The sequence below is a fragment of the Chenopodium quinoa genome, unplaced genomic scaffold, assembly GCF_001683475.1.
Source record: "Chenopodium quinoa cultivar QQ74 unplaced genomic scaffold, ASM168347v1, whole genome shotgun sequence".
In the NCBI taxonomy this organism is placed as follows: domain Eukaryota; kingdom Viridiplantae; phylum Streptophyta; class Magnoliopsida; order Caryophyllales; family Amaranthaceae; genus Chenopodium; species Chenopodium quinoa.
In genome coordinates this window covers 677,779-698,489 of record NW_018745395.1, presented here as the reverse complement: position 1 = coordinate 698,489, position 20,711 = coordinate 677,779, and the positions used below count along the sequence as shown (strand labels likewise).

Genomic DNA, 20,711 nt, shown 5'->3' with positions numbered 1-20,711 from the left:
TTTGCCAAATCCACATAATCTTTTTTCTTTTGCATTAGCCTTGTCTGGAAAAACAACAAAAAATTGAATTACAACAACAACTAGATGTTAAGAAACCCTAAGAAATAAGCAAATAACATAAATGAAGTTGATATACCGCATAAGTAGGGTCCAACAGAATTCGCTTCCCAAGCAAATGGAATTATGTGTCACTCCATTCCTTTGTGTAAAGCACAGAAGCCATGCGAACATATTGATCACCTAGCCGCGCTCTCCCACCAATAAGCCGATAACAATCTCTTTGAGTAGCATCCATACCATCGCACTCAATAATTGTCGGCCCTGGGCTGCAAACGAACAACACAAGCAAATCAACAATAAAATACAATGTTTTCTAAACTGGATTTTATACCACTAATTTTTGGGGGTAAGCTTGCTTACTAATTTTCTTCCTTATGCTCCTTCCAATCCCTGACAAATGCCAACAAACATTTGTCAAAAGCAGTTCGACGACTGCGCTCAACACCATCTACAGCTTTCAACTTCGGACTAAAGTCCACTTCACCGCCTTTTTTATTAGGATCACCATCTTCCGGCTGATCCTCCGCATCAACTCTCACAACGTCCTTCGGTAGACCCTTAATAAGGCTGTCGTTTGTTGCGGTCTTTGCCTCATTGTTTCTGTTACCACCAACACCATCAGTCACATATGACCCACCTCCACCTCCACCACCACCACCACCACCAACACCACCACCAAAAGCTCCCATGGCTTTCCCTACAATGCCCTCTACAAGGGTTATCAGTCTAGGAGCGAGCTGTGTCAGAACCTGCCACACAAAATTTATGGACACCATACATTACTGGTTACTGACATCTTTCATATCCACCAAGCAAGGAATATATTGACCAACTTAAATGTACCTTGTCCACAACATCGTCTTCTTCAGAGACTTCATCTTCCCTTTGGATCATGGGATGTGGCTCCCCATTGTATGCAATATCTATAGGCTACACAACATTGTATTCAGTAACAACATTTTAAACTCAGAGATCTGTACAATATAATACGCCTTACCATCAACTTTCCATAATTATCCCTTGACAATCGATCCTCAGCAACAGGGGCGCGAATTTCTTTAGATGTCCACACCTTGATCCTTGGATACACACCTCACTGCACTGGAGCGCGTTGCAGGTGATCCAGGTAGTAAATCTGAACCATATCAATATATCAATCAATTAAATCATCACCAACCCACATATATCAGAACTAATTTAAGCATAATCAAAATATCAATCAATTAAACTTACCAGAAGAAACACATGACACCCACCACAACCAGACCTAAAACCATCTTTTAAAAACTTCTTCTTAAAGCGAGCAGCGGTATCACACAACCATGCCAAGGTAAAGGAACACCAGTAAAAATCAATTGCTCTAGAGGCAACTGTCACAGCAGGCACTAGTGCCCTAGCCATGTTCAAGCTATTTGTAGTTGTGCATATAAGTTTTCCAAGCACAACTACCATAAAAGCCGTCATGAAATCCTCTTGGTCCTGCTCATAATCACCCAACGGTAAAATTTCACCAGAATCATCAAGTGGACACATTACCCTTGAAGCCGCAGCCAGTGATATTGTTTCCTTCTTAGACCCAACACCATACAAGTCAATGATCCTATTAACCTTCTGGAACTCCTCCTCACACTCCATATCCACATGTGTGGGCACTGGATTGGATCCCATAGGTATACCAAGTATATACCTAACTTGTTTTGCACCAAGAGGTAACATCACTCCATCACCAAAAACTATTGTTCCATCAGCTCCTACCCTTGTCATCAACCAATAGCAAAATTGTCGTGGAATGTTCTTCATATCCAAACACAACAACCCTTTAAACCCCTTCCTTCTAACTATTTGTCGTCGATCATCATCAAACTTCTGCACTGCAACACAAAATGACTCCACTCTACAGACAATATTTTGTTGCTGCAGGTCACAAAAACAACACATAACACAATTAAATACCCATATAAAATCAACACACCCAAATACCTAAACAAATATCCATCATTGTAACATTACACACTGAATATAACTAAATACCTTCCCAACATTCTCGAAATGTATCCTAATCACCTCACCCCTATCACACACTCTATGTCCTTCACTTCTCCTATGCCCTTGACTTCTCCATTCCTCCTACCAATACGAGTCGATTATCAATTTAGTGAAAAAAGGACACCACACGACATTTACAACTACAAATCAACAAATACACAAAACAAAAGAATCAAACACAATAATACCTTACGGATTTTCATTGAACCTGTATCAACATGTTTTGACTTCCTCTTCTTACTGTCTCTCTGTAAGAACTGAACCAACAATCCCTTCAACACTTCAGAGCTTGACTGTTCTTCATCACCATCCTCAGCTCAGTCATCAGATTGGAAATTACTTGAATCTTGATAATCCACATCCTTTTCATCATCATCACTTTCAAAATGCTTGAAATACCTTTTCTTACTATTTGTTTTGTTGTTAGGGACAAGTACTTTAGAAGGGTCTTGACCATTAAGTTTTTTAGCAGACCCTTGGCCCTTAGATATTTTAGACAACCCTTGCCCATATACAGATCCTTTACAAGACTTCATAGTGACCTATACCCAATTCCAAACCAACAATTCAATATCAACAATTTCCAAATCAGATTACCCAAAACACAAACCATTATAAAAGACTTACCCCCTTTTGCCAACCTAAATTACGAACCACAGACTTTTTCTTCATAATTTAATTCACCTACAGTTTCAAATAAACTGCCAATAAGTATTCCAAAAAAACAAGAACAAAATCAAACACAATAAAAAACACACCCAAAATCACATCCAACCCCTGCAATCTACGAAAACAGGTTGTAAGCAGTGTAGCAACTAAATCCACCAGCAGCACACAATCCATTACTAGATCTGACTAAATTCAATTAAAGTAACAAAAATCGACATTACATCAAACAATAACACACTGAAATGTAACTCTTTCAATTCCATGACAGAAATCAACAACTCAATAACTAATTGTCCAGGGCAAAGGGAGATAATTGGTGAACGATAATCATAACCCCAATTACTCCGTGTAAAGGGATAGAGGGTCAATTACAGCACGAAAACAAACTACATTCAATTGAAAATGAGTACATTGAATAAAGCACACAACACAAACTACAATCAATTGCAAACGACTAATATAATAATCGCAAAACCTAACAATAACATTACCCAATATCAGACCAAATCAAACCTCGATCAAACCCTAATTCGAGTCCATAAACTACAATAAATGCTTCAATCTTTATCCAAACAAAACAACAAGTCCACTTAGGGTTCTAACAATTACGTTGTTTGTCATAACAATTGCTCATTACAACATCAAAGTGGAACAGAAGAAGGACATACTCGTTCGCAGGGTTGAGCTCGTCTATTAAGAACCGACCTTCAGGTACCACAACACCGTCGTGTATAACTTAAGAACAAAGTGGAGGAGAAGACGTCCGGGGGAACAAACAAAGAAACAAGAACAATTTCTACCTACAGAGGAGAAAGAAGGAGAGAGAGGGAAGAATTGAATTCGAAATAAGACAAACAAAGCTTACAGGTATTTCAGACAAGAAACATCGTACATACGAAAGGAAATACGAAATTAATACAACCAAAAAGAAAAACGGTGTCAGACAAATTCATAACGGGTGCCTAGCTGTAACTAAACAAAACAACTTGAAATTACCTCAATGCCCCTAGTTATGCATTTTGAAATGCCTAACATTCCTCCCTTTAAAATTCCTCTTAAAAAAAGGTTATCATTTTTTTTATTCTATTTTCGACACATGTTCATCAAAAGCCGTTTTATTTTAGAATAATCAAATGATCGTTTTATTTTTGGAAGACCACCCAAATGACGTTTGATTTTTGACAATTTTTACTTTTTTTCGAAGGAGATAAACCCTCTTTTCAAGAGAGAAATTATTATAACTAAGAAAGCAATAAAAAGAAACAAAGATTGGGCATTTCACCAGTTAAATTCGATGGAAGCCCCTTCATAACAACGAAGACTACAGTTTAGGAGAGAGGAGGAGGCTAGGTTTTTTTTTTCAAATATTAATTTTTTTAATGAATAACTAGAAATATTTTGATTACGGAGTATGTTTCAAAAGAAATATGGTTATTAAAATATTAGATTGAAAATAGTCCTAGATTAAATAAGACAATGATACGTAGGGAGCTATTTCATTTCAACATAGTAATAAGTACGGAGTAAGGATAGGTTCGCGTCAGTTAAAATAAGGTGGTCAGATTATAACAAGGTTTGGTCTAATTTGATTTGAATTTTTCTACTTTGGTTTGATTTGGATTTTTCAAGTTTAATACTTCTTCCGTTTCTATTTAGTTGACACATTTGATTTAGGCACATATATTAAGGAGATGAAAGATAGAGAGAATGAAAAAGCAAGCAGGGTAGCTTGTAAATGCAAGGTAAAAAATTTATCCCAAAAGAAAACGTGTCAACTAAAAAAACCTTCCTAAAAAGGTTTACGTGTCAACTAAAAACCAACATAGGTAATATAAACTAGTGTACTGTATTAATTTAACATTTTAAAGTTTTATCACCTTTTAAATTTTGAATATGCCTTGTACTCCCTCCGTTTTTAAATACTTGCTCTATTTCTCCATGCGAAGAGTTTTAGGAGAAATTGGAGAAAATAATAAAATATGGAGGTGGTGGGGTAGTTGAGAAAATAAAAAAAATTGTAAAAAACAGAAATAGTGGAAGAATAGGAGGGAGAGAGTATTATGTTAGGTCCACTAAGTGTGAGAAAAGAATTAAATATTGTAAAAGTTTTCCAAAAAAGGAAATGAAGCAAATATTTAAAAACGGTTGGAAAAGAAAAGTGGAGCAAGTATTTAAAAACAGAGTGAGTACTTTTTTTTCCACTTTTCAACTTTCAAGTCATTTCTCATTTTCTCCCCAATTCGTCTACATTTCTACGTACATTCCAGGAAATAAATAACTAACTACGGATTACTTAACTTCTACGCAGCCACGAGTATGTTAGTTTGGAGACCGGGACATGGATGGGAATGCATGCTGGCATAACATCATAAACTACACCTCTATATGACTATATATATATTACGGAGTATTACTTTCTTCCATATCAAACTACTTACTGCATTCCATACAAAATAACCTTACAACCTTTGATTACATTGTTCTAGTACATCGACATATATTATTAGACTCAATATTCCGATTTTCGACCTTCAACTATTAGCCATAACCCAAATATTTCATTCATATTAGTATTAGCTAAGTACGCTTTCAAGCTAACAAAGGCATACCAACGTACATGACGAGCACATTACATGCGAGCTTAGTTTGCATTGATGTTTTATTGAGGATACCCGAAACCCTCAGTAAACCGAGCAAAAGGTGGCAAAGAGCTTTTGCTAGCATCTACTATTCGAGAGCGTTACTCTTGCCTGCTCGGAAAAGGGAACGCAGTGAGGGTAAGTTGTTACACTCTTCTTCTTACACTGTTTTAAACCTTGAACCACAGCATCAAACATTTGCGAATGTTGATCAAATATCCCTAAGCAAACTTACCAAAGAAAAAAACTTACAAACACTTCGAGATTTTGGTGGGGTAGACTCCATTGCTTCTGCTGTCAATACCAACCTAGAGAATGGTATTGATGGTGATGAGCGAGACCTTGCTAACCGTCATGAGGCCTTTGGCACAAACACATACAAAAAACCACCTTCTCAAGGGTTGCTTCACTTTTTGTGGGAAGCCTTTCAGGACTTCACCATCCTTATTCTTCTGTTTTGTGCTGCTCTTTCTCTTGGTTTCGGTATCAAGCAGAAGGGACCGAAAGAGGGATGGTACGATGGAGGGAGCATATTTGTTGCTGTTTTTCTTGTCATCATTGTCTCTTCTCTGAGTAATTTTAGACAGAGTAAACAGTTTGAAAAGCTATCCAAACAAAGCAATAATATCAAGATAGATGTAGTAAGGGCCGGGCGACGACAACAAGTTTCAATATATGAGATTGTTGTTGGAGACATTGTCTGCTTGAACACTGGAGATCAAGTACCAGCTGATGGTTTGTTCATTGATGGTCATTCATTACAAGTTGATGAGTCTAGCATGACTGGGGAGAGTGATCATGTGGGCATTGACAGAGTTCAACATCCGTACTTGGTGTCAGGGACAAAGGTTGCAGATGGTTATGGTAAGATGCTCGTCACCTCCGTTGGAATGAATACAGTCTGGGGAGAGCTGATGAGTTCTGCAAGTCGCAACACAGATGAACGAACACCACTACAAGCTCGGCTTAACAAGCTAACATCTTCAATTGGTAAGCTTGGCTTGGCTGTGGCTTTCCTCGTACTTGTAGTGTTGTTGGTTCGATACTTCACAGGGCATACCAAAGATGAGAGTGGCAAAAGAGAATTCAATGGAAGCAAAACAAATGTGAACGATGTGCTTAATGCTGTCGTCAGAATAGTTGCTGCTGCTGTTACGATTGTTGTGGTTGCAATCCCCGAGGGGTTGCCATTGGCTGTCACCCTCACACTCGCTTATTCAATGAAGAGAATGATGGCTGATCAGGCTATGGTTCGTAAACTCTCAGCATGTGAGACAATGGGGTCCGCCACCACCATTTGCACAGACAAGACAGGCACTCTCACCCAGAATCAGATGAAGGTCACAAAAGTCTGGTTGGGCCAGAATCTTATTGAACAAGGCACAACCTCTGAGATTGATGCTGAAATTCTTGCATTCATCCAACAAGGCGTTGGGCTCAACACCACAGGAAGTGTCTACAACAGTTCAACATCAAGCTCAGATTACGAGTTCTCAGGCAGCCCAACAGAGAAGGCCCTACTCTCTTGGGCTATGTTGGAGCTCAACATGGACATGCAGAAGCTGAACCAGGGTTGTAAGATCCTTCATGTGGAAGCCTTCAACTCACAGAAGAAAAGAAGTGGGGTGCTAATAAAAGATAAAGAAAACAATAAACTTTATGTACACTGGAAAGGTGCAGCTGAAATGATACTAGATAAATGCTCCTCTTACTATGATGCATCAGGAGAATTTAAGCCTATGAATCATAAGGCAAAGGAAACTTTCGAGCAGATAATTCAAAGCATGGCAGCTAGCAGCCTCAGATGCATTGCCTTTGCTCACAAAGAATTAGTACATAAGGAAGATGAAGTAATGGATCAAGAAAAGCTCACTGATGATGGTCTAACGTTGCTTGGAATGGTAGGTCTCAAGGACCCGTGTAGACCTGGGGTAAAGAAGGCTGTTGAAGACTGCCAAAATGCCGGAGTAAACATCAAGATGATTACGGGGGACAATGTTTTCACTGCACGAGCAATAGCCGTTGAATGTGGGATATTGCAGCCTGGTGATGACATTAACAGTGCTGTTGTTGAGGGTCCTGAATTTCGGAGCTACACAGAGAAAGAAAGAAGCGAGAAAGTAGACAAGATACGCGTCATGGCTAGATCCTCTCCTTTTGATAAGCTTTTAATGGTGCAATGTCTCAAGCAAAAAGGTCATGTGGTTGCAGTAACAGGAGACGGCACAAACGATGCACCAGCATTGAAAGAGGCAGACATAGGGCTCTCCATGGGAATACAAGGGACCGAAGTTGCAAAAGAGAGCTCAGATATCGTCATCCTGGATGATAATTTTGCTTCAGTAGCAACAGTTTTAAATTGGGGTAGATGTGTTTACAACAACATTCAAAAGTTCATCCAGTTCCAGCTTACTGTAAATGTTGCTGCTCTGACAATCAACTTTGTAGCAGCAGTTTCAGCAGGTGAGGTTCCACTAACCGCGGTTCAACTCTTATGGGTCAATTTGATAATGGACACCTTAGGTGCCTTAGCCCTTGCAACTGAGAAGCCAGCAAAAGAATTGATGGACAAAGCACCTGTTGGAAGAACGGAGCCACTCATCACCAACGTAATGTGGAGAAACCTGATGTCTCAAGCCCTATACCAGATAGCAGTCCTCTTGACCTTACAGTTTAAGGGAGAATCGATCTTTGGCGTAGGAAGCAAGGTGAAGGATACACTCCTATTCAATACCTTTGTGTTGTGCCAGGTATTCAATGAATTTAATGCAAGGAAGCTCGAGAAGAAGAATATCTTTGAAGGGATACACAAGAACAGGCTGTTCCTAGCCATCATTGCCATAACCATTATCCTCCAGGTCGTGATGGTTGAATTCCTAAAGAAATTCGCGAATACAGAAAGATTAAACTGGGGACAGTGGGGTGTTTGTATCGGAATTGCAGCAGTATCATGGCCTCTAGGGTGGCTCGTTAAGTTCATACCTGTCGCCGACAAACCATTTTTTAGCTACATCAAATGGCAGAACACATGCTTCTGGAAGAATACTAGATAGGATTATTTACAGAACAGTTAGAATTATTGAAATTCTTTTATTGCTTTATTGTTTGTATAATTTACTATTATGTAACACGATTTATTTTGTTCAGATTTATTGGAGTGAGCTGCAGTCAGCGTTTTATTATATAAACAATATACTTGAATATAATTATGATCGATTGCTTCCTAAACTTAGTTAAGATTAAAACAATACTTCGCTCTCATTATCTAGTTTTCTGATGGCAAAATATGATGCAGAGAAATACATAAACAAGCAAGCAGCAGTCCATGATCTCCACAGTAGTCCTATTTCACACCCAAAACGTCGTATGACCACACAGAACTGATAGAAGTGACTACAATGATGCTTATTATATACACAACGACATTAAGACTACATTGGTTACCAAAATTCGGTGAAGCTACAGCTGATCCTATTGTACTTATCACTCATTAGCGAAACTGATGGGAAATTATAAAAAGACAGCTTCATATGTATATGTGTGAACTACTTGGTCTATTTCCATGCTTGTTCTAGATTGTACCACCTACTTTGTCTTTCTAGTTTGAAATTTGATGCTTATAATTTCAAATTCCCACTACAATTTACAGTTAAATAAGCAATATAAAACGAAATTTAATACCAATTTCTCTCCTAACATAATACATCCATTAAAATCAACTTGGTGGCAAATTGTTGGATACCTAACTTCAGGGTGAACCAAGCCTTACCATCTATAATTGTTGACATCCACAATTGTAGAACACTCATGTTGCTATGTTAGTATGTTGCCTTGTGTCGACAAATAAAATTCAAGTTATAAACTCCCTATGTCTAGAATTAATTGTCGTATACTAAGTCAAGTAACACAATGGCATGATCAACTAAACTACTACCTCCGATTTTTATTATTTGCAACTTTGGGGTATTATTTGTGAGATATAAAATATTCCAAAGTTGCAAGTAATAAAAATCGGAGGTAGTATTATTTCTCCCTCACGTCAAGATAATAGCTCCTTATGTCACTCGCGTGCATATACATCAAGTATTGTTAGATTGCCATGAGAATTAAATTTCCGTAGGCATTTGTATTTCATTAAAATTAAAATCCCACATCAAATTTTAACTTTTTACGATTTTCAAATGTAAATTTAATAAGGGTTATGCATAACATTTTCCTTAACTATAACCCAAAAAAAAAAAAAAAAAATAAATAAATAAAACCTATTTCCAAATTCACATGAATTTTCAATTCCCCAAATTTTTTTGTGCAACCAAATAAACCCTACTTGTATCATGCATTGCAACTAATCTAAATTAGAACAAAGTATATACGAGTATAGTGATTTTTATATTTAAATATATGATATCTTGCAGTAGTTGAAAAAAAATTTAGAAAATGAGAAAATGAATTGGACCTTGAAATCGAAAGAAGTTGAGCAGTTAGTGTCCAGTTTCCAGATTTGCGGTATGAAATACAAGCAGAAGGTTATGCCAAAAACAGAGAAGTGAAAGAGAGAGTGGATAACATGACAAATTGAACAAGATGGTGGACCATGAGAGATAGATAATGAAAGGCCATTTTGTCAAAATCAATGGAAATTTGATGGTTTTTTTTTTTTTTTTTTTTTTAGGGTTCTTCTAAAAAAAAACTTATTCAAACAAATTGTTCTCTACTTCTCTAAACTTTATTTTTGATGAATTATAATTAATTTTATTAAAATGAAATTTTTTTGTTAAACCTAAATTATTTTTTTTACTAGTAAATAGTTTTTTCGTTTTTCTATTATATTTGGATGAAATACAAGTTTGATAAACAAGACATGTTTATCAAATGGCAATTATGTAAATATTTGGTCTTGATATTTGAGCTTATATAATAAAAAACTAAGTGTAGTACTTATGTACAAATGTCACTATTCATGGCGTTATTTGACGGAAGTGAAACTCACAAATATCCACTTGTTCAGGAAGAAGGTTAGACCAACTTCAATGGAGATTTCAATGGGGGAAGAAAAGCTCACAAGCAATCGATAAACACCTACCCTTAAAGGTTAACCATACCCTTAATTTTTTCCTTGAATCTTAGGGTTTTCGTTCGCCGCCGAAAATGGTGGTCGAAAATGGAGGTACTTGAGGTTGGCGAAATCTCCATATTAGCTACTTGAAGAAGGAGGCAAAGAAGATGAAGGTGGGTGGGGAAGAGACAAAGTCTCCATAGTTGTGCAATGGCTAGAAATATACGAAGAAGATGAAGATGGAACAATAACAGCAGCTAGTTAACTGTGATTATTAAATTATATAAACACCCTTCATTATCAACTGAAAATGACGCTTTTACCCCTTGATAAACTTCAATTGTTTATCAAATTGATAAACCTGGGCAATCCCTTATATTTGTCTTTTAATATTATTGAATGATTAAAAGTTCACAAATTCATTCTTACATGTACATTGTGTGGCCAACCATCATGAGTGTTACTTCGTTAATGTTACAAGGGTTACCTCGTTAGTGTAACTCGTTCAAAATTTAAGGGGGTACTCGTTCAGTACTACAGGGGTTACTTGGTCTAACAGTCTGTATTATAAGGGTTACTTTGTTTTTTAACAAGTGACCACATAGTTTGCCCCAAGTTATTTCAATGGGGCGGCTTTTGATGGAAACCGCCCTATTTAAGTGGGGATAGGTGAAGGTTTGGTGGGGGATGGCTCAATGGAATAAGGATGGAAATGAAAATTGTGCTCGTCATAAATAGAGCACACGTGAAATTTAGAGTGACCTGCCCTCATATAGTCGTACCTACTCATTCCAATCTCTACTAGTATTTAAAATGGTTCGTATGCCATACAATTATACAAGTACCTTAAAAATATAACAATATACTTTATCAGCATAAGCCAATATTATGTCACTATATTAATGTATTGTACTTTTATTTTTATGTAAATATATGAGTTGAAAATTTAAAATTTCATTTGATAGGGGAGGTAGATTTGGGGACGAATAAAGTAGAAATGGATCGGATAAGGCGGGTATTAGGTTATGGGTGGAAATCCAAGTAGATGGTCGGATAAAATGAATTTCATTTTAAACTCGGTAAGGTAGAAGGTATACAAAATATAAATTTGTGCAATTGTGCTTGCCAAGGATAATGGAATCGAGATAACTAAATAAGGATATAGTTTTGAAATAGAGATAATTTTTGGGTGAGACGGACTCACATAAGTCCACCATCTTCATAAAAAATTTTCCCTTTCTCTCTCCTCCCGCCCATCAATGGCGGCTAGATACTCCACCACTCTACGCCTCCTCTCCCACACCTCCCAACTTGCAGGCGATGAAGATGATCTGGAGAATGACTAGATCTTCTACTCCACTTATTTCTCTCCCCTCTTTTTTATTGCCCCCAAATCTGACGTGAAACTCAGAGAATTTCGTAACTGTCGCCGTCTTTGTCTATCTCTTCCATCATCTTCTTCACTTCTTCTAGCGATGTTTCCGATCTTAAGGGGATTGCGAGAATTCTTTGCTTGAAATTGTATCTTCATGATAGTTGCTTGATGTAGAGAGAGCATCCGAACCAATCAATCCTCCAAGGGTATATGTGGAAGAATGGTTGCTGCTGCTGCTCAAGAACTTGATGCGGGCTTCTGATTTGAGATATTTTTTTAACAAGAATAAAACTATTTTAGTCGGGAATAAGATAATTTTTATTTTCACGTGAGTGGGGGATGAATGTTTGCATTATAAACTGGGCTCACGTGAGTCCGTTCTACGCAAAACCTGATTTGACTTGTCCTCCTATTAATATTCCCTGCTCCCTAACTATACCGATAAATTTATACTAATCCGGCTTTGATTTTGTAATAGCATGATCAAATTTCATGTGACCCAATAAAATCAGAACATAATGTAACTCGACCCAAATCACACACCTGATTTGACCCCAAAACTTAAAAAAGATTGGATCCTTATTCAATTATTCCTTTATTTGTGCGCAAGTATAAAGATGCACCAACAGTCCAACACTTCTTCATGGAACCCACTTTGGTGATTCCTTGCAAAACACAAACCCAACACAAAGAGAGCCCTTTTTGGCAGATTCCTCTGCGCTCATCTTCCTTCTTTTTAAGGGTACACACAGAAAAGGAGAGAGAAAACTTTCAATGGCGGAGAAGCCAGAAGCAGTGAAGGTTTTATACTGCGGTGTATGTGGTTTACCAGCTGAATACTGTGAATTTGGACCTGAATTTGAAAAATGCAAACCCTGGTTGATCCAAAATGCTCCTGATGTCTACCCTGATCTTATTAAAGGTATCAATTTTTCTCTAATTCCATCATTTTAACGCCCCCAATTGATTGTTCTTTCCATTAATTTTTTAATTGAAATTTGATTATGTTCTTGCTATAATCAAACCCCACAAAAACCAATTGATTGTAAGTAAAAAGTTTCAATATTTTGATTCTGGGTGTTTTCAATAATCTAATTTCTGGCAATAGCAAAAAAAACCCAGAAAATTTTGGGGATAAAGTTTTCAATTTTTCATAAAATAAAAGAAAAGAAAAAAAACGTTTTTGATTGTGTTCTGTCTATTTTAATTGTCAATTGATAGTCTTGTTTTTCCCCCCTTTAATGTGATTATTCAGAGAGCGGTGGCAATGAAGTTGATAAGGTATCTGATCAGATGCAGTCCACTTCAATTTCTGCTGGTAACACACTGTCCAAGCTACTTAGTTGTGGAAGCTATTGTTATAAATTTTCCTGTTTTTATTTGTTATTAAATGTACTCATTGAGTTGCTCTATTGGTTTTTTTACTATTGATGCTAATTAAATTTCTCATAGTTGGACTGCTCATGTAGCCTATGTAGTAAATTAATAGAGTGGTGATGAAGTATGGTGAATTCTATGGTTTGAGTGTTGTGTGAAGTATAAATATGGTTTCTCGAGTTTATTCGAATTTGGAGGCATTAAATTTTCACAGGCATCCACTTTGATGTTATGGTATAGAGTAGCCGATCCAAGACCATAGTGTTGGTGCAAAATACAATAGCTTGGACTTCTATGAAATTTCCAGGATTTGTTATATAGTAGATTTGTAGGTAGAAATTTGGTAATGAAATTTATCCCCCTTTGATTGGTTAGGCACACTTCATCCTCTCATCTATGTTGTGTATTTATTTGAGATTTGGGTTATCTTTACCCTCTTTATGTGGTCCTTTTTCTCGGTGATGAAGGCTTAACTCTTCTCATATTTGACCTATAATGATATTTACAATACCCAATCTAGACACCCAACAGAAATAGTCACTTCGTGATTATCAGGATTCGCTATTGAAGATTCTCGTAAGGACAGGAAAATTGAGTAGGAGTTGAATGAAAGAAATTAAGAAAGAAACAAATGATTGTGATCCTACTAGCTTTACATATGATGTGTGCCCCCTAAGATCTTGGGCATAATTTAGAGCAATCATCTCATGGCTCTTTCTAGAGCCCATAACTTGAGATTTGAGATCAACTTATTGTAGGAGTACTAACGCCTTCTATTTCTCGTTGGAGAATTGAAAAGAGCTTGTCCGGTAGGCCATGCTAATTGATGGCTACTGCACATAGGCATAGAACGTGTGTTAGTAGAGTGCCATCTCTTTCTTTCTTCCTCAATTTATAAAATAAAAGGTGTAGTGGGAGTTCGTTTTGGGAAGCAACAATTTTTCTCTCATTTTGAACTCTTTGAACTTTGCTTTCCCTCTTTATTGGTTAACTTTATTATCCCTGATTAAAATATTTTTCTCTGTTGTTAAATTTTTCTCTTTGTTTGAAAGCAATACCCCTGAAAAACTTATTTTATCTCATTAAAATTTCTTTTTCTTCCTGGGAACAAAATCATTTGTCCATTGAAGATATGAAAATGTCAGTTAGGAAGTGTATTTTTGACATTACATTAGGCTTTGTTGACTTGTAACAATATGTACAGAAAGCTCATGTCTTTCGAAAACTATCTGCTTGATGTTTAGCACACATCATACTTTTACCCGAACAAGTAGTTGACTGTTTTTCCATGTGATTTGTGAACCTAAGTTGTATATTTTGGTTTCTTGCATCATTCCAAAAGTGACTAATAAGTACTCTAAATTGATGTATGTTAAAGGCTGTTGTATTTCCTTAATGATATTTAGGATTTTCTTGTCTACAACATTTCTTTATTCGATTGGCTTGTGCAGGTGGCTCTTCAACATCTCAACCAGAAGAAGTAAAAAGACTTCCTGGTGGAAAAGTGAAGAAGAAAGTAAGAATTGTGAATTTACCCTTATTTTATTTCTTCATAGTGATGCTACTAAGTGTAACATGGCTACATGAGCTTTATAACTTTACAATGACTAGCTATGAAATCCCTTAGGGTACACAGCTTTATTGGCTGAGGGGAGAACATGCTTGGATGATGTTTTTGTACATGCTATAAAGATGAACAAACCGTTGTTATCTAATCTATCCATACACCACACTGAATTGCAAACTGAAAAAGGTAGATTATACTAGCAAATTGACAATTTTTGGCCCACTTTAACAATTAGATAGAGTATTGCAAACCCGTACCGAATCTCATACTAGGAAATTAGGTAACATCGGAACGAACTATAAATAATGTCTCATGTATGATTTATTTGAGTTTCTTTATATGTTTCTTAAGTTTTGAAGTGGTGAATGAGTATGGATATCCTATGATGCAAGTGGGAATTGGACATGAGTCATGTTGTTTTGTTATCTTGAAGTAATCAGGTTGTAAGCTGTAACAATTCATCATGAAGAACTGATCCTAGTTGAATTCAGTAGTGGGAGATATAAGAGCTAGATTTTATTTATCTATCTGTTTGAAGCTGAACAGAATCTTGGATGATGGCTTTTCCTACTGATTGCTGTCAAGGCTGAATTGATAGCTTTTCCCTTTTGTTCATAGTTTATTTTAAAAGCTCACATATCAGATCTACAATGTTTGAAATGCATTAATTGGGTTTAGCTATTAGCCTCATGCCTTCCTCTGGTTATGTGACTGGCTCAGATAGACCCCTCATTCAAAATGCATGCTTCGGTTAACAAATCAAATGGCTTCCCCAGTATGTCTTCATCTATGATATCTCTTTTTTTGATCAAGGGTGTTCATCTGGTTGGCGGTGGCCAGTGGTTGACATCTTGGGATTTCATTTACCTAACAATCAACTTTTGAATAACCACCATATATAATACTACCTATTATGAACGATAACAATAGGGGATGAGGGTTACAAAGGGAAACATACCACATTGTTATAGTTTGTGGGATTGATGAATTGGGTGATTATTGATTCTCTATGTTCCAAGTGGAAAGTTTTCAATATTCTCCTAGTCCTCCTTTGTAGGGAAGAGGCTTATGAGAATTGTTAATTCCATTGCCGACCACATCCTTTACCTCCCCCTAGCAGTTACATCACTGCCCTTCTATCTTCCTTTTTGATAGTAAGAATCGTCATAAGTATAATTACGTTGGGTATCAACTCTATCGACACTAACCAAATCTAGGTATGATCTGGGAGTATGCATTGAAACCTGAAGGGGCATGTATAAATTTGATATTGTTTTCTTTCTACACCTTGCAGATCATTTTATTAATTAGATGCCTCAATCCACAAAAATCCCAAATGTAGATTCTATATGTGATGAACCAAGATCTATCACTTTAGGCCTAATATGTGAAACCAATAATTCATTCATATGATTCATTAAGGATTTCCTCGTGGGTTGAAGAGTGTGTATTCACCTGTGTATTTCCAGGGCCCTTATTTTCTGCCCCCTTCGTCCTTTACTCTCCTTGTCTTGATCTCAAAATCTTAACAGCTGATAAAAGCCAGAATTCAGCAATATTATGTGTTCTTGTGCTGTCCCTTCTGAGTTTTATTGTGTGGCTGTCTTCCTTCTCTCCTCCATTGATCTCCTACTATCTGCTCATACTTTGATGAAGTCCATCTGTCTATGGACCTTGCCCTTTATTAGGCCATGAATCTTGTGAGAGCAATCTACTTAATATCTACCAGACTAGCTCCTATTTAAGGTTTTTCTTTAATGTTACTAATATTCAATATCTCTTTTTTGCTTGCTTAGGGTTGATAATCAAGAACTCTTTTCCTTTCACTTTATTCTAGCACTGAATTTTTGTGAAGGAATGAATTACTCCGTATTTAGTTTTTCCTGCTTTGCTTCATAGATATTTGCTTACCGGCTTTACCCCCCCCCCCCCTCCTTTTCTGATCTCCATCCACAATAATTCAACTGATGGTGATGCAGCCATATTTATATGAAATGGGGGTTGATTATGATTATAGGCAAGGTTGACTCTTATCTTATATTCTCTACGTTGCTCAGCTTTTTAATACCTATGCCTACAACATACACAACACACATGTGAAGTGTGTGCCTGTATTAAATAAATAGAGCACTGTTATATCTTGCTGAACTTCAAGTAGTAAGTGGGTGCTTGTCTAAGCTAATAAAGAGTCATGTTGATGAATCTCGTGCTTGTTTTCTGGGAATATTTGCCTTTCATGCATTTTTTTGCAGTCATCAAGTTAGCATGAGTTTGGGTAACTGCTGTATGTTTACAAAAGCAATTCTTGTTCTTATTACAATTGCTCTGGTGTGGAGTTGTGCAGCTTGTTTTTGAGTTTGGCTTCCATTTACACACCAACTCTATTTTTTTGCTTGTAGGACAAGAAAGAAGTTATTATTGAGAAGGTTGTACGGAATAAACGAAAATGTATCACTACTGTGAAAGGATTGGAACTTTTTGGTGAGATTTTCTGCTTGGATTAGTACTTGAATATTGTTACATACTTCGTATGTTATTACACTTGAGTGATTTCATGTACAAGTTAACAGGTTGAAATTCCCTTAACCAACTCAATCGCTTATAAGTTATATTTAACAATAATTCAATGATGTTTATTAGAATTATTATTGAAGAAATTTGATTAATTACATAACCTTTTTCTGTCCTTGCTATATTTAGATTTTATCAATTCCCAACTTTCTAGAATTCTAGTAATCTAGTATATTGATATTTCTTTACTGGTTCAAAGTTTGCCAAAGATACTCACCTATACATATATAAGTAAAATTTCAAAAATATCTAGCTAAATGTTAATGACTGCCATATGATCTTGCTTCAAAACTCAAAATGAATCAGACTTGATTAAATGGATTCATCTTGCTGACCTGTTTGTTAACATGTGTTTGTTCATCATAGCTTTTAGTAGTAGTTAATTCATTGTCAGTATGGGTTCTGTATGCTAATTTTGTTGAATTTTTCAGGTGTCAAACTCAGTGATGCTTCAAAAAAGCTGGGGAAAAAGTTTGCTACAGGAGCGTCCGTTGTTAAGGTCATATAATTTTTAATGGTAGATAAATTATTCACCTTGCTCAGAGCTCACCTGCTTAATAATTAAATCCTGTGTCTGATCTATTTCAGGGACCAACGGAGAAGGAGCAAATTGATGTTCAAGGGGATATAGCCTATGATATTGTGGATTTTATTACAGACACTTGGGCTGATGTAATATACTATTCAACAATTCTTTCTTTGATTTTTGCTCTTACCTTATAATTTGTTGCCTGCTGAGTGGCAAGCCGGCAACGCAAGTTCATAGAAATTATACCTTTTCATTTCTGTGCTCTTTTTTGGTATAAGTCATGCAATGATTATTGGATGTTTAACATTTTGGTGTTAGAGTGGGCTTAACATGCCTTCCTTGCTCTCGTTCCTTAACAATACCTTTTCCCTTTGAACATTTTGATTTTAAAGTTGTCTTTGCTTACCTCTGAATTTTTTGCATCCTAGTGATTTTCTTGGTTGTCTTCTCTTTCTAAATAAATCTGTTATTACCTCACATTGTTTGTGCACCAGTTTCAAAATGGTATTGTCAGACTTTCTTCATTATGCGCATTTCCCCTATTAATATTTCTACCTTTCTTTCCATTTATCTAATTTTTTTCTTCTGTATTGCAGGTACCAGAAACTTCAATTTTCTTCATTGAGGATGGAAAGAAGGTCCCAGCAGCTTGAATTGAAAGCCAGATGGGAAATTGAGAAGCTCAATTAGCCGTTACTTCAATACATGGCTAGTTCCTTGCGAAACAGGAATCAAGCGTAGTTCATGTGGGGGTATCTGCATAGGAGGTTTGTTTTTTTTTCTTTTAATCCGGCGATAGTTGCCCCCTTGTATTTCACCTTCAAATTTTACATCTTTTTTTTGGTGAATTATATTAACAAGTATCCTATCTGTTTAAAGATGTATGCTAGTAGCTGCATTAGTTTTTCGTATTTTTTATTTTATATCTTTCTTGTGAGGTATATTGAAAATTCTTGAACCTTGTACGACTTGTTTGCATCAATAATCAGTTATATACCATTGTGATTGTAAACTAGAAAACTTAACCTTGAAGCCGAGTGACATGATCAGAACTCCCCCCCCCCCCCTCCTCTCTCTCTCATTTCTTTCCAAATGATTGGATTGAAGGATTCATCAGAATTATGTTAGGTCTTGTTTGTTGTGAATTTTTGTGGGTTGGTATTATTAGCCTGTAATTATGTTAAATTAGTAAGCATATAGAATGGTTTATGTTAAATTAGTAGCATACATCATATGAACAATAGTTTATGAAGTTGTACAAGGTTTATCACATAGTTTGTGAGCTGTGACAAATCTTTACTAGAGACATTGAAAACTAGACTTAATTCATTCATGGTTACAACAAATCAATAGACCTTATCGTTGAAAAAGGTAATCACAGCGTTGTAATAGGGCAAATCTAATCATACAACCGGTTAAACTTAGGTATAATTTATCATCATATTTACTCGTTTATATGAAATGGGCAATTTTTTTTTTGCTCACTTGTCCAAATGAATTTTTTTTTTTTTCTTCTCATATATACAATAAGAGTAAAGAACTAAAGACATATTTCTTCTCCTCTTTCAAACTCTAAATTCCTAACATATTTTCTCTCTTTAAATTCATAAGAGTCATAACTCATAAGACCCATATTATTTCTTTGTCGAGTTTGAAAATTTTACCCCTCCACTTCCTTCTCTTTTGATTTTTATTATTTTTTTTATTTTTTTATTTTTTATCTTTAATGTTGTGAGCCTGTGAAATTTTCTAGCTAAAGTACAATTTCAAATTTATTTACAGGTTTAAATTTTTAGAGTTTATTTTTCTTCTATATAGAGTATAAATAATGCTTTATTTGTAAAAATAAGGATTTTTTTTTTTGCTAAAATGCAGAAGTTAGCAAATGTTTCTGCAGCAAAATTGTTCACGCACTTCTTTTCCCTCCTTTCTTCCCATTCTAACAATTTTTTTTTTTTTTTTTTTTTTTTTTTTTTTTTTTTTATGTTCCACTTGGTTCACCCTTTGAGATCAGTTCTGGGTGGTCGGGTTTTAATCTCCTCCCAATTGTTTTTGTGGGGGATTAAACATGCGGTCCTTCCTATCAAATGTAATCTCAATCACCATTGCACCAACAACCAATTGATATTCTATCAATGGATTATGAATAAACAAAAATGCTTCTATATTAACTTAACAATAACAATAACAATAATAGTTCTAAAAAATTAAATCAAGCAAAGTATACCGTTTAAACGAGCATTAGGTCTATATCACCTTTTATCTTTAAATTTTGATTGAATCTTGTTTCTTTAGTTAATTACTCTATTCATGAACAATTCAATTAATTTTACATCTTTCCGCATAAGACATTAAGGAAACTAAGGGTTACTTGAAATCAATTCGCATATAAAGTGAATTTTAGAATTCCCTAATTTGGATAAGTCGAGATAAGAAAAATAAAATCAAATATGTTTAGATATAACAAGAAAAAGTAAGCCCAACCAAATTCATTTTAGGAAAAAACAAGGTTTAAACAAGCTCGATTTACAACTATAATACGGAGAGTAATAAATTCATATAACATCAAGTGTCTTCAAATTTTGAGGATAACTTTGATTTTTTTTTTTTTTTTTTTTTTTTTTTTTTGGGAAAATTTGTTAGAAAAAACCTTTTTAAAATCTTATTTTGCAAGAAAAAACCTTTTAAAGCATTCTTTGTTATAAAAAACCACCACGATCACTTTATTTGTTAAATGAAACTTGGGCCCTCTTTTCCGGCATTGACCAAGACTTTCAGGCATTGACTCCCTTATTTCTTTCCCTCATTTTCCCTTTTTCCTA

General features: G+C 35.7%; 2 protein-coding genes across 2 annotated transcripts; both read left to right on the top strand.

The window, feature by feature from the left end:
* Positions 1–5,203: 5,203 nt before the first annotated feature.
* On the top strand, positions 5,204–8,541 carry LOC110713005 (putative calcium-transporting ATPase 13, plasma membrane-type). The gene has a single exon (XM_021891463.1). The coding sequence runs from the start codon at positions 5,393–5,395 to the stop codon at positions 8,465–8,467; it is 3,075 nt and encodes a 1,024-aa protein (XP_021747155.1). The 5' UTR covers positions 5,204–5,392; the 3' UTR covers positions 8,468–8,541.
* A 3,940-nt stretch (positions 8,542–12,481) lies between these two features.
* On the top strand, positions 12,482–18,902 carry LOC110712907 (translation machinery-associated protein 22-like). Its single transcript, XM_021891370.1, has 7 exons — positions 12,482–12,767; positions 13,101–13,163; positions 14,674–14,738; positions 17,189–17,270; positions 17,792–17,859; positions 17,949–18,032; positions 18,486–18,902. Exons 1-7 carry the CDS (start codon positions 12,620–12,622, stop codon positions 18,540–18,542), a joined length of 567 nt encoding a protein of 188 aa, XP_021747062.1. The 5' UTR covers positions 12,482–12,619; the 3' UTR covers positions 18,543–18,902.
* The last annotated feature ends 1,809 nt before the right edge of the window (positions 18,903–20,711 follow it).

Coding starts and splice junctions, on each gene's coding strand:
- LOC110713005 (XM_021891463.1), top strand. CDS start 5,393: ATGACGAGCACATTACATGCGAGCTTAGTTTGCATTGATGTTTTATTG.
- LOC110712907 (XM_021891370.1), top strand. CDS start 12,620: ATGGCGGAGAAGCCAGAAGCAGTGAAGGTTTTATACTGCGGTGTATGT. Junction 17,271..17,791: donor GAAAGGATTGGAACTTTTTG/GTGAGATTTTCT, acceptor TGAATTTTTCAG/GTGTCAAACTCAGTGATGCT. Junction 18,033..18,485: donor TTACAGACACTTGGGCTGAT/GTAATATACTAT, acceptor TCTGTATTGCAG/GTACCAGAAACTTCAATTTT.